The sequence below is a fragment of the Xyrauchen texanus genome, chromosome 11, assembly GCF_025860055.1.
Source record: "Xyrauchen texanus isolate HMW12.3.18 chromosome 11, RBS_HiC_50CHRs, whole genome shotgun sequence".
Taxonomy (NCBI): Eukaryota; Metazoa; Chordata; class Actinopteri; order Cypriniformes; family Catostomidae; genus Xyrauchen; species Xyrauchen texanus.
This window is the reverse complement of record NC_068286.1, coordinates 45913095-45925594: the sequence shown is the minus strand read 5'-3', so window position 1 is coordinate 45925594 and position 12500 is coordinate 45913095. Positions and strand designations below refer to the sequence as shown.

General features: G+C 41.8%; 1 protein-coding gene across 2 annotated transcripts in view; it reads right to left on the bottom strand.

Moving 5' to 3' along the window:
- slit2 (slit homolog 2 (Drosophila)) overlaps positions 1-12302 on the bottom strand; it is a 129012-nt gene extending 116710 nt beyond the window's left edge. The window contains exons 1-3 of one of the 2 annotated variants that reach the window (XM_052138118.1): positions 10969-12302; positions 9843-9914; positions 8575-8646 (exon numbers count right to left, since the gene is read on the bottom strand). In XM_052138118.1, coding sequence (XP_051994078.1) covers positions 8575-8646; positions 9843-9914; positions 10969-11141 — 317 coding nt within the window. In that variant the 5' untranslated portion in view covers positions 11142-12302. The remainder of the gene's footprint in view (positions 1-8574; positions 8647-9842; positions 9915-10968) is intronic. The other variant, XM_052138117.1, reaches the window with a different exon arrangement.
- Positions 12303-12500: the final 198 nt, after the last annotated feature.

Here is a 12500-nt window from a genome sequence, read left to right as displayed (position 1 = left end):
GCTAGAGATTAATCAATAATGGTATTAATACTGGAATACTGATCGTTCAGACTGCCCTATTAAGCATCTGTGAGTTGAGAACTTCTAAAACTGCTTTGTGCATACAGTCCGATCGTGGTAGGAGAATATGTTAATTAAGCAACATCACACGAGCAAAACTGCTGATATTCAGCGCATCAGCATACTTGCGAGGATGCGTTCACACAGCAGTTCTTTAAACAAGACATTAACATCCAGTAACTTGCATTTTAGACACAATGTGGCGGGTTATTTTGTCTAACGAGAATACGAAGTTCAAAACAAAGCAGGACCAACCGTTGCATGTCGCCGAGCAACGCACAGACTAGCAGCCTGTCTGGAACATCGTGAACGCAGGCACACAGAGTGATTCAAACGGTGAAACGTCCAGAAGGCTTTCACACTAAATATCAGCACTCTTGCAACTCCACTAGTCTAATCTGATTAGCAGTCCAAAACTATCTGTTGTGTAAAACAATACCAATATGGGGGTAATGGGCAAACCTCTACGTGTGCCAATCATTTACGCTTAATCTATATCTGACTGTACCTAGTAAAAGAAAAACATAAACATGAAAGAAAGACATTTACATGACCACACAACTGTCCGCTCATATTAATGAGTGTTCGACCGATATATCGCAGAGGCTGATAAATCGGGCGATATTTAGAATCTTTTAATTATTCGGCATCGCCCGATACATTTTCCCGTTTGGCCGATTTGTTTCTTGAGGGTGCTGAGAATCACCTGCTTGCACGTGAAGCGACTGAGACATGTAAACGTTCAATAACGGCTTGTTATTATGTGCCATCGTGTTATTACAATAATAGACCGGTATTTAAACGGTCCGCATATCAGAGCCGCGGCAGACGCGTTTGAGCTCACAATGTTAAAGCGCTCGCCTGTTTCATTCTCCCTCTCTCCTCAACAGTTCCCTGTAACTTTTAACTGTCTTGTCTAATGATAAAAAGGCAAATATCAATAAAACTAATATCATATACTGTCTGCAAACATGCACATCTCTCGATTAAACCGATGTAATAAACCAACCTCACAAAACTTGAGCAGATCCAGCGTCCTGTGGAACGCTCATGAATCTTCCGCTAAAGCACGTATACTAACAGTCTCTCCTCAACAGTTCCCTGTAACGTTTCTAATGATTAAAGGCAAATATCAATATAACTTCTATTATATACCATCAGCAAATATGCACATATCTCCTTTAAACAGATGTAGTTCCTGAACCTCGCGAAAATCAAGAGTTTTCTTCCCGTCGAGCGCTCATCGAATATCTTCCTCTGAAGCGCGTATTCCATCAGCCAGAATCAAAACTTCAGGATACGGATCAAAAGTTCCTCTGATTCACAAATCGTGACGGTCAATCCGTGACGGTCCAAGCAGGTGATCCAGTCCGATTAAACTGTCAGGAGATTGCGGTTCACGCTGGATCCGCACGAGCTCGTGAGTGCAACTTCAAAATAAAAGCTCTTCACGTGCACTATGAGTAAATGTCATATTCACGATGCACTGTATGTGCGATTGGTTTGATTCGTTATTTTTTAGAAAATGCCATTCTTTTATGTGCACATGCCATCCATGGCGGCTGGACTACTGTGTGTACTGTTATTTCCTTCTTCCTAATATAGTAACACTTTCTTCATGCGCTAATAAATTACTAAAGTTTGATGATTAAACAGAAATCAGAAGAAACTGCTATCTACCGTTTAAAATACAATATTATTTTTATTATAATTTTTTATAAAGTTAAAAGTGTTGTGTGAAATTGAGTAAAATATAGTGCTAAATAAGAGTTTATAAAATTTTTGGCAATGTTATATTTATATTAGGGCTGTCAATCGATTACAATTTTTAATCTAATTAATCACATGGTGTCCCAATTAATTAATCGCGATTAATCGCATAGACAAATATTTGCTAAGAAAGCCCCTTATATAACAATAATTAAATATATAATGATTATACATATTTATATCTATATATAATTATACATAGTTATCTTTAAATATTCAAAAATTATATATATATATATATATATATATATATATATATATATATATATATATATATATATATATATATATATATATAAATAAATAAATATTCAGATAATTAAAATGCATTACCCCCCATTGGCCCCTATCTATCATGGCCTCCTAATAATCTCCATCCCTGAATTGGCTACATCACTCTACTCTCTCCTCCCCACCAATAGCTGGTGTGTGGTGGGCGTTCTGGCGCACTATGGCTGCCGTCGCATCATCCCTATGCTATGTAAAGCGCTTTGAGTGCCTAGAAAAAGCGCTATATAAATGTAAGGAATTATTATTATTATTATTATTATTATTATTATTACATTCTTGTAAGACAATTCAAAAAGCGGCTTTAGAATACAATGTATTGTTTATTACCATATTATTGATCATAAGTCAATCATTGATCAACAGTTCACAGTAATCCATTACACAAGTGAATTTGTCAATCAGTTGGAGATTTATTATGAGGGCTTGTTTAAGGACCCGTCAATGTACACCTGCGTCAGACATGCTTGTGTAGCGTCTCGGGTGTGTTGCATCATAAACACACATGTTTAGGTCACTGTGTCACGTTAAATATAGTTTAATACTCAATCTTTAAACACATCTTGAGATCTCTTAGTTTGCATTTGCGCTCCTTCAAGTGTTTTGAACGCAGGAACATAACGCATGTTTGTGTTGTTCTGCTGAAGTGTTTGTTCACTGTATAAACTGTGTGTTGCTCATACAGCTGAAGTTTCACTTACTGCCCTCTGGAGTAAACAGGTGGTACTACAAGCATTTCTCAGGAATCTTCCTTATTACGGTCCGGCGGCATTGAGATTATTTGCGTACAAATTTTTTTAGCGCGTTATTTTTGGTAAAATTAATCGCACTAAATTAAAGCGTTAAATTGACAGCCCTAATTTATATTATTTGATATATTAAATTGTGTGATATATCAGCATTGTATCGGCCTATCGGCCACTCTGCTCTCTGGATATCGACATCGGCTATTAAAAAACCCATATCGGTCGACCACTACTGATTAAGCATAATAGGTGTAAAATGTGTTTTTTGCAGCACTTGAGCAATCTTACCAATCGTAGACAAACAACATAGGCTACGATAAATGCATCGGCTAATCAGCTGTGTTTAAATTAGTGTATCAGAAATGGCAACCTATCCTAGTGAGCAGGCCCGGATGATTTTTGGAGATTTATTTAGCTGAAAACATTAGCCAAAATATTGAAAAACCAAACAAAGAAGGAGGATGTGTAGAACTTTGTTGGCGGAAATCGTCAGAGCTTTCTGTATATACGGTTTCTGTGTTGGCCTCCTAATGAGCAAGTTTTAAGCGGTTTGATCATAAATGTGCGCTGAAGAAACAACACCAAAATCCCCCTTCACACCGCCAATGACATGCAACGACATGCAAAGACACGATCTCCTCAGAATGACCTGTGATACTCAGACACGTTGTGCAGTCCACTAACGATGTCAGTGGGAAGGCCCATTAGCGACATACAGTACACGGACTAGCGGCATCAAGCAACAATGTAGCTGGTGTTGTGTGAACAGCGCTTAACAATCAAAAAGAAGGTTTGGAGGCAATATGAAAAAGACAGAAACCAGAGGGAACTACACTTGCGCTTTTCTGCGTCGTATGTCATAATTGACCAGATATGAATGTCCTGGAGAAGGCGACTATATCTAATACAGCTGGTTGCTTGCACGTGTCATCTGATGATGTCGTCAAGCTTAAATTGGCAAAAAACGCACACACACGTTATGCAAGCATAAGTGTCGTTCTATCTGGAAGATCTCGGGATTTATTCTATCAGGCATCCATCCAATCACAATACAGCCTCCGCTTTATAAGCCTGCCAGCTGCCTCTCATTGGTCGCATATTTCCGGGTTTTCACCCCCTGTCCCACCCCATCTCCACCAGTTTAGGTCCCATCCTGGGTGGGCTTAAGCTCCGCCCCCCTGCCTTCATCAACTCCAGCAGGATCTGACGGTTCCAACAAGCTTGGGTCACAAAACAGCTTTCATTTAACCAGTTATACATTTGAACGGTGCTCTGTTTTGGACTAAACTACCAGTGTGAACGCCCCCTCAATCTGACAAGTTCGTAAGTGAACACTGCCTGCGTACAGGAAGAACCCATCAAGATATTTCTCTCGCTCTCTGCTTTCCGCCCTCACTTTCTTTGACACACTCTCTCAAAAACACACTCAAGCTCAGCAGCCGATGACATCATCGTTCAGCTTCCGGGGTTACATCAATCCATTTGAATATTTAATGAATGATGAAATAATAACGAGGCACACGGTGTTGCACACTCCAGAAATGCCCACGTGTTTCACTCAGGCACAGAGGACAGCCTTCCCTGAGGACCCCACAGCAGAAAAACACACACACACACACACACACACACACACACACACACACACACACACACACACAGTGCTTAAAGGGAATACTACTGACCCTTAAAATAGATGAGTACACACAGACACTAACAGTCAGAAATGTGCACAGACTCTCACTTTTACTTTTACTTACACACACACACACACACACACACACACACACACACACACACACACACACACACACACATGGACTCAAAGTCATTTCCAGGAGGGCCATAAAGTGAGGACTTTCTATGCCAAAAAAAAAAAAAACAGGCAACAAGACTGAACAGAGGAAAGAATGGATTGAAAGTTAATGTGCATGATGTTTGCACAGTTACACACACACACAGCTGTATTGTGTTACCCTCTGTGTGGGTTTAAAGCAGACATGATCCACAATCATTGACCTGTCAATCACAGACAGCGAAAGAGAAGTTTACAGCTTGGTTCAGAAATTACACAACCTGCCTACCGTGGCATCTGCCTATTTTGGCTAGCACGAGCTACACACCGAAATACCAAAGAGTTGAAATGGACTCACGGCCTTCGAAGTCAACACCAAAAGATATGGACATTTCTTCCCGCTTAAAAGTCGATAAGCGATTGTGACCCTAACAATGGATGATGAAACGGTTTGTCGCGTTTTATCATTTGCATTCTGCGTGGTTTGTCCTTGCTGTCGGCGACAGCGGTGTGAGGGGCAAACTAAAGAAAGAAAGAAGTCTTAAAATCAATGAGAATATGTCTGCATTGCTCACGGCTAGCAAGGCGTGACAAGGGGTGTTTGTGTGCGTGCGTGGGCGTGTGCGTGTGCTTGTGTGCATGTGTGTGTGTGTGTGTGTGTGTGAGTGAATAAAGGGGGGTCATATGCGGAACAGAGTCTCCACTTTTCCTCCCTACACGTGGTCGTCACACTCAATACTTTAATTTATCCCCAATACGCATACACATACACACACACACACACACACATATTTATGAAGGGCCTTTGGTAAGGCATTATGATGCCTATGCGTTCTAATCCTCTCAGCTATGCAGTCACCCTCCAGCATTAGACTCCTGCTTTTGTACCGGCACAGTGGGGCTGATCTTACACCCTGACTTTAGCTAGCTCCTCTATCCTTACACTTATCACTATAAAGACCTATTCATCGCCACCGTTCGCTCAGTTATGCCAACACTGCACAAGTGACGCCAAAAGCAAGTTCTGCTATCATTACAAGTTATTACAAGTTATCTGTGCTCCGCCGAAAACGCTGGACTTCTGAGCTGTATGTTACTGCACAAAGCTCAATTTACGGTTAATGCCACAGACCCTTTAGCTAGTTAGCATTCAGAGCCACACGCTGCTAACACAACGGCACAGGATGATACTCATATGCACAGGGACAGGTTTGGGGGGGGGGCTGGAGAGATATACAGCCTTACATTATCAACATTATAGAGCTGATCAGCTGTGAAGTCAATTTGAAGGCTAACCCGGAGGGCTAATTTGACATGAGTTCCCTCTGCAATTTCCTATGGGGTTTTATAATGGCTGATTTGGATGTATGAGTAAAATAAGGTCTGTGGTAAACATTACTTGAAGATATGTGGAAATTCTGTTCAACAACATAAATTACACGGTCATACCTCAAGCGTGAATTTGGTCAAAAAAGCATGTTGTGTCTATGCGGCTTCATAATTCACGTTTGAGGTATTAAGAACAAAAAGTCCAAGTATCTTCAAGTAATGTTTACCACAGACTTTCTTTACTCATAAATCCGAAACTGCCATTATAAAAACCCCAAAGGAAAATCCAGAGAGAACCCATGGCTCGAAAATGCTAATTCTCTTCTGGGGTCTTGGACTGAAAGCTAAAAAGCTGTAATGCTATTGAGATTTGTTCGTTTTTATACACAAACTCGAAAAGCAAAACTTGTGCATGTATTCTATATGTTTATCGCACTAAAGACTTTAGTGGTTCAGCTGGATCTTGAAAAGTTTTTGCAAAGAATTTGATGGCAGCAGTCATTAAACATGTCGTCGTATAAATGGTAATGCAAAACATAGTCACATACGGCAGGTGATTGACGGCGCCTCGCACCGCGCAGCGCTAAATGCCAGTTATAATGTGATTCGGCATGTAAACTGAACACCTGCCAGTCATCATTAAGACATGGTAATTGACAGCCAGTCATCTGAGAGTGAGAATGCTGGTTCTAGATCAGCGGACTCTTGACAGTAAAACTGATCCAGGAACAGCAAGCCTCCTATGTGAAACCAGCCCGTGTTTGAGCTCCACTGATGAAAGAAATCTGTTTTTTTGAGGAATTTAAGATCGGCATGGCCTTCATACACTGCACGATACATTACACTGCTTTACAATAATCTTCAGTAATTGTAATAGCAGCAAAAACTTGCTCAATTGTGCTCATTATTAAAACACATTCACATTAACTTACAATCCCTTAAAGGGACAATTCACCCAAAAATTAAAGTTCTGTCATTATTTATTCTCCCTCGTGATATCTCAGGTGCGTTTGACTTACTTTCTTCAGCAGAACACATTTGAAAAAAAAAAAGTAAAATATGTCAGCTCAGCAGGTCCTTATAATGCAAGTGAATGGAGATTTCTCTTTTGAAGCTCAAAAATCACAGACAGTCAGAATAAACGTCATCCATACGACTCTAGCGGTAACGTTAATTTTAAGGACCTACTGAGTTGAGATATTTTTCTATTTTTCTTTAAATGTTATCTGGTGAAGAAGACATACACACCTGAGATATCATGAGGGTGAGGAAATAATGAGACCATTTTCGTTTTTGGGTGAACTGTCCCTTTATGTTTTGTCTGAGTCTTTGATGGACAGATAAAGGCCATCAGAATGAAAATAGCTTGGGGCTAAAAGCTTGAGAGAAAGGTGATTGGGGGGGGTTCCTTTAGAGCGTAATTCCAGTTTCTGTCCCATCTTCCAGAGTTATTCTCTTAAAGGTGTGTGTGTGCTAGAGTAAGTTGTGTGTGTGTGTGTGTGTGTGTGTGTGTGTGTGTGTGTGTGTGTGTGTGTGCGCGCGTGCGTGCATGTATGTGCATGAGTTCGTGCCTGCGTGCATGTGTGTGTGCGTGTAAGAGTGTGTGCGTGTGTAAGTGTGAGTGTGTGTGTGAGTGTAAGAGTGTGTGTGTGTGTGAGTGTGTGTGTGTGTGCGTGTGTGTGCAAGTATGTGCGTGTGTGCATGTGTGTGTGAGTGCGTGCCTATCTGCGTGCGTGAGTGCATGTGTGTGTGCATGTGAGAGAGTGAGTGAGGGTGTGTGTGTGTAAGTGAGTGTGTGTGTGTGTGTGTGTGTGTGTGTGCGTGAGTGTGTGCGAGTGCGAGTGCGTGCGCGTGCGTGCATGCATGTGTGTGTGTGTGCGCGTGCGTGCCTATCTGCGTGCCTGAGTGCATGTGAGAGAGTGAGTGTGTGTGAGTGTGTGTATGTGTGAGTGAGTGAGTGAGTGAGTGTGTGTGTGTGTGTGTGTGTGTGTGAGCGTGTATTTATCAGTTTGTAGGGACCAAATGTCCCCATAAGGATAGTAAAACCTGAAATTTTTGACCTTGTGGGGACATTTTGTCGGTCCCCATGAGGAAAACAGATTATAAATTATACTAAATTATGTTTTTTGAAAATGTAAAAAAAATTCTGTGAGGGTTAGGTTTAGGGGTAGGGTTAGGTTTAGGGGATAGAATAATTTTTGTACAGTATAAAAACCATTATGTCTATGGAAACCCAACATGAGTGTGTGTGTGTGTGTGTGTGTGTGTGTGTATTCCCCTGAGGCGGGTTGACTGTCAGACAACAATGCTGCTCCATCAAGTCCTGACCACAATGCACATACAATGTCCACCATTAATATATGAATGCACACACTCAATTTTGTAATGTCATTTTGCTGTTTATTGTCCTCAGTAGGTCACTCTGTTAATACACGCAGTAAACACAAACACACTCACTCACGAATACACTGCTGACATTAAGCCCCATGGGCCAGTGCAGCATATCTTGTGTGTGTGTGTGTGTGTGTGTGTGTGTGTGTGTGTGTGTGTGTGTGTGTGTGTGTGTGTGTGTGTGTGTTAGCCACTCACAGTCTTTCCAGCTCTTTCAGGTCCTGAAATGCCCCTCTCTCAATAGAAGTGATCTTGTTCTCCATCAGCTGCCTAAGAGAAGGAACGACAACGAGAAACCAAAAGAAAGATAAGTCACTCATTGCGTGAATTTCAATGATTAAAACGGTTAACGTTCCTGTGTGTTTTGGCGTCAGGGTTGGCAGCCATTGAGAACTTCTAAAGTGCAATTTACATTTCCAGCAAACCACATTTTTACAAACACCCTCGATATCTCAAGATCTGAGACCCTCCTCTCATTATAAAACCAACATAAACAAGAGCTTTCAACACCAGTCTAAACACAACATCTATATTAAGACTATCAAAATATACATATCGATATCACACGCCCAGGTTGAAATGTGTAACGTGTGCATATAATTGCGTGCATAGGTTTTCTGGTGAATCCTATATAATACACTTGACTCATATTTATGCTTTGTTTGATTTAACATGAATCAAGAATACATGTTGCCAGCTTTGAAAAGTTCAGTGATGTTCATTTCATCGATGCCTTCCATCCCAGCAACTGAGAGAGGAAATTGAGAGAGAGAGAGAGAGAGTGAGAGAGAGAGAAAGGGTTATCAACAGGAAAGAATGTGCCTGTGAGGGAAAGCAAAACGAAAAGACAGACAGAGTGAAAGTTTTCAGCTGAAATCCTACCCTCCAAGAGGGAGGGAAAACCTGTTCTTACATGATCTCTCTATATGTCTCTCTCTAACATATACATGCACACCCACACATTCCATCTCACTCACAATTACATTCACAAAATCTCACACAGTGATCGAAAGACAGATAGAGACAGACACTTTGCATTCCAATAACGCAACTGTTTTAGCAAATAAATGCCGTCTTTGTGTGTTTTGAGGATCACGGGTTCGCAGCCTCGTTAAGCGTCACCGTCCAAACTTGTTCAGCGTGTTAGTGTGAACACTACAAGTGCTTAACTTCCACTGAAATCCAGAATGACGTATTCCCGTGACAAGTCGTGGCATTTGGCGTAATGATGCTTTCGTCGGCATTAATCTAATAATGGGCCAATTGGAGCCAAATGTGTTTCCTAGCAATGACAGGACTGAATCTGCACAATGATGGGCATCAATGCATCTGAATGAACAATGCATGTTGCAATAATAATGGCTAACAAATCTTTCTTTAAATGTGCGTAACGTCCTCTATAAAGGCCATACATTGCTCCCCTTTAAATGCACATTCACACCAAAAACGAGTTCTTCAATACTTACAGAACTCTGAGGTTCCGCAGTCCCGCAAAATCAGCCTTGGTGATCTTAGTCAGATTATTTGCATTCAGGTCACTGTGGAAAGAGCAGAGGGGGGTAAAACGGTGAATAATGACTGAAGTATTTAGCCCTAATTAAGAAGCCTAATTTAGGCTATTACGTAGTAAATGAGGCTATGAACTCATATTTGTGGTTACTTAATGGCCACCAAAGATGGATTGCACAAACAGCAGGTTGGATATCTGAATTTCTTAAATGCTCTGCATTATCGTGCACCATCCTCGGCTGCATGTGATCACTGCTGGTGTGTGTGCTGTACTCCGGGGGAGCTCAGGTAATCGAATTCCGGTCAGGGTTCGGTAATCCTCGCCAATTAACGTTGGTGTCATGTATATCCTTTGAAACCTACTTTTCATGCGCTCCCATTTCAGACTCTATGACAGCTCCTCACAGCTACCCGGCCAAACAAAACGTGTGTAGGTACACTATAATAAAACATTCAATGACTGGAGTCAATCTTGGATATTTTAGACAGAAATGGTGGATGCCAGGAGTGACTGAACGTTTAATTATTCAGTATAAATCCAAATTTGAACTGCATCTTTGGTGGCAAAACAGTGTTCCTCTGAAGTAGAGACCGAAACTTCATGCCAGTTTAATTAATGAATGCCACTCCAGAGAGACAATCAATGTAACAGTGCATAGACAGATAGTGACATGCGTGAGTGGAATAGAAAAGGAGACTGGTTTTGTTCTGGTGACAGCACTTCAAAAGAATGCGTGCATGGGCACACTTTACATTTTCACTATTCATATTACTGTGTTTTATCAGAAGTACTGAGTCATATTAATAGGCAATTTTTAATTTTATTTTATTATTATTATTTTTGGGGCAGCTTATAATAAATGCACATTGTATTTACCATTACTATTGTAATTATTAATCATAATAGTAATTATTGCAATAGGCTATGTGTGTGTGAAACAATGCAAAGTGTTAGTTATGAACTAATGTAGATGCTTTGTTTAATTCTTTCATTTAATAAATATAATCCTATAATTCATTGACTTGTTTAACACAAATGCACATGGTTAGTGTGGGTCGTGTTATGTGTTCACGCGCACTCACAGTCGCTCAGTGTTGCGGGGAATGTTCCGCGGCACGCTCCGCAGACTCTGGCCGTGGCAGTCCACCGCTGTCCCGCTGCAGGAGCACAGAGACGGGCACGATTGAGCCCCAGCCCCACCGAACAGTGCACAGAGCACCGCTCCAAAACACACCACGGCTTTCAACGCATGCATCACCGCTGCTTCCTCGAGTTCTGATTATACGGACAAAATTCCTGGTGGGAAGCGGTAGCAAGGAGTTTAAATTCCTAAAAAGAGAGGAGTCTTTGAAGAAGAAGAAGAAAAAAGACACTTGTAATCTCCTCCGAATGCAACGTTCCCCCTTTTTTCTTTACAAAAGGAAACAAATTTCAATTCAATCCGGAACAGATCCCATTTGGGGTCTGTAGTCTCTTCTGTTAGTGGACGCGAGTTTAGAGTCCGGATCCAGACGATTCCGCCGCAAACCAAAGTTTAAACTAATCCGGCACTAAATGTCCTGCACACTGACCGCGATGCGCTTTTGTTTAGCCGCTCCTAAAAAAACCTCATGCGCGCATCTACGCAAACGAAAGGCACGCGCATTGAGAGACACGCTTGAAAAGCCACTTGGTGATGGAGCTGATCTTCACGTGCGCTCAGAGGGTATTGATTAATTAGTGTATTGATCTCCGCGCGCGCTCATGCATTCATCATCATAAATCCAACTCGGTGCAGGGTAAAGTCCGGGGTGATCCTCGCTGCCTGTACTCGAATGCCCAATCGGGAGTGTGTGGGTCTCTCTCCGGCACCTGATTGCGTGTGTTTGTATGTGCTGAGAAAGGCAAAGGCGGCGCCTCTAGTGTGGAAATAAGTCCCGCACAGCGATAATAGTCGGTAACCAACACACAATCACGCAATTACTATCCAAACAGACCATAACACTGGTTCCGAGTGCATGCATGCACAACTCTGTCAACTGACTATTGCACCGAGACCCCTCATGCACTAGAGCACTTTACAAATAATAATTCACAACATATATGCACTATTTAAAGTACACAGGTAAGCATATAGCCTAAGAAGAATCCCGACTTTAGGATCAAGCTGAAGTCTAAATGGGTTGTTCCTGGAGTGAGTGAATCAAATAATTCCCGTGTGTGCACCAATGCAGTGAACTGAACTCCGGTGCATTGATTTCCCTCGTTCTCACGCTCGGATCAAAGTTGCTTTAGGTGAAGTCACAAGTGTGGCTGTTCAGACACGGGACCTTCTCTCTCTCTCTCTCTCTCTCTCAGAGTAACATGGAATTGCTCTATATACACCGGGCGCTGCTCCACCCCTCGATCCGCCCCGCTAGCCGCATGAGACCGAGCCGCTCAGGGAACAGCTATGGCGAGCTGTCGGTAGCCAATGCGCAAGTGACGCACAGAGCAAGTGAACCAGCATCTGTTTCTCCCTCTAGCATGTGAACAGGACTGCTAAATGAACGGCGAGCTGTTTGGTAATTACAGGGAAAGTTTCGAAACACAATCTAAGAGATTACAGATAAATATCTACATATCTGCATCAAGA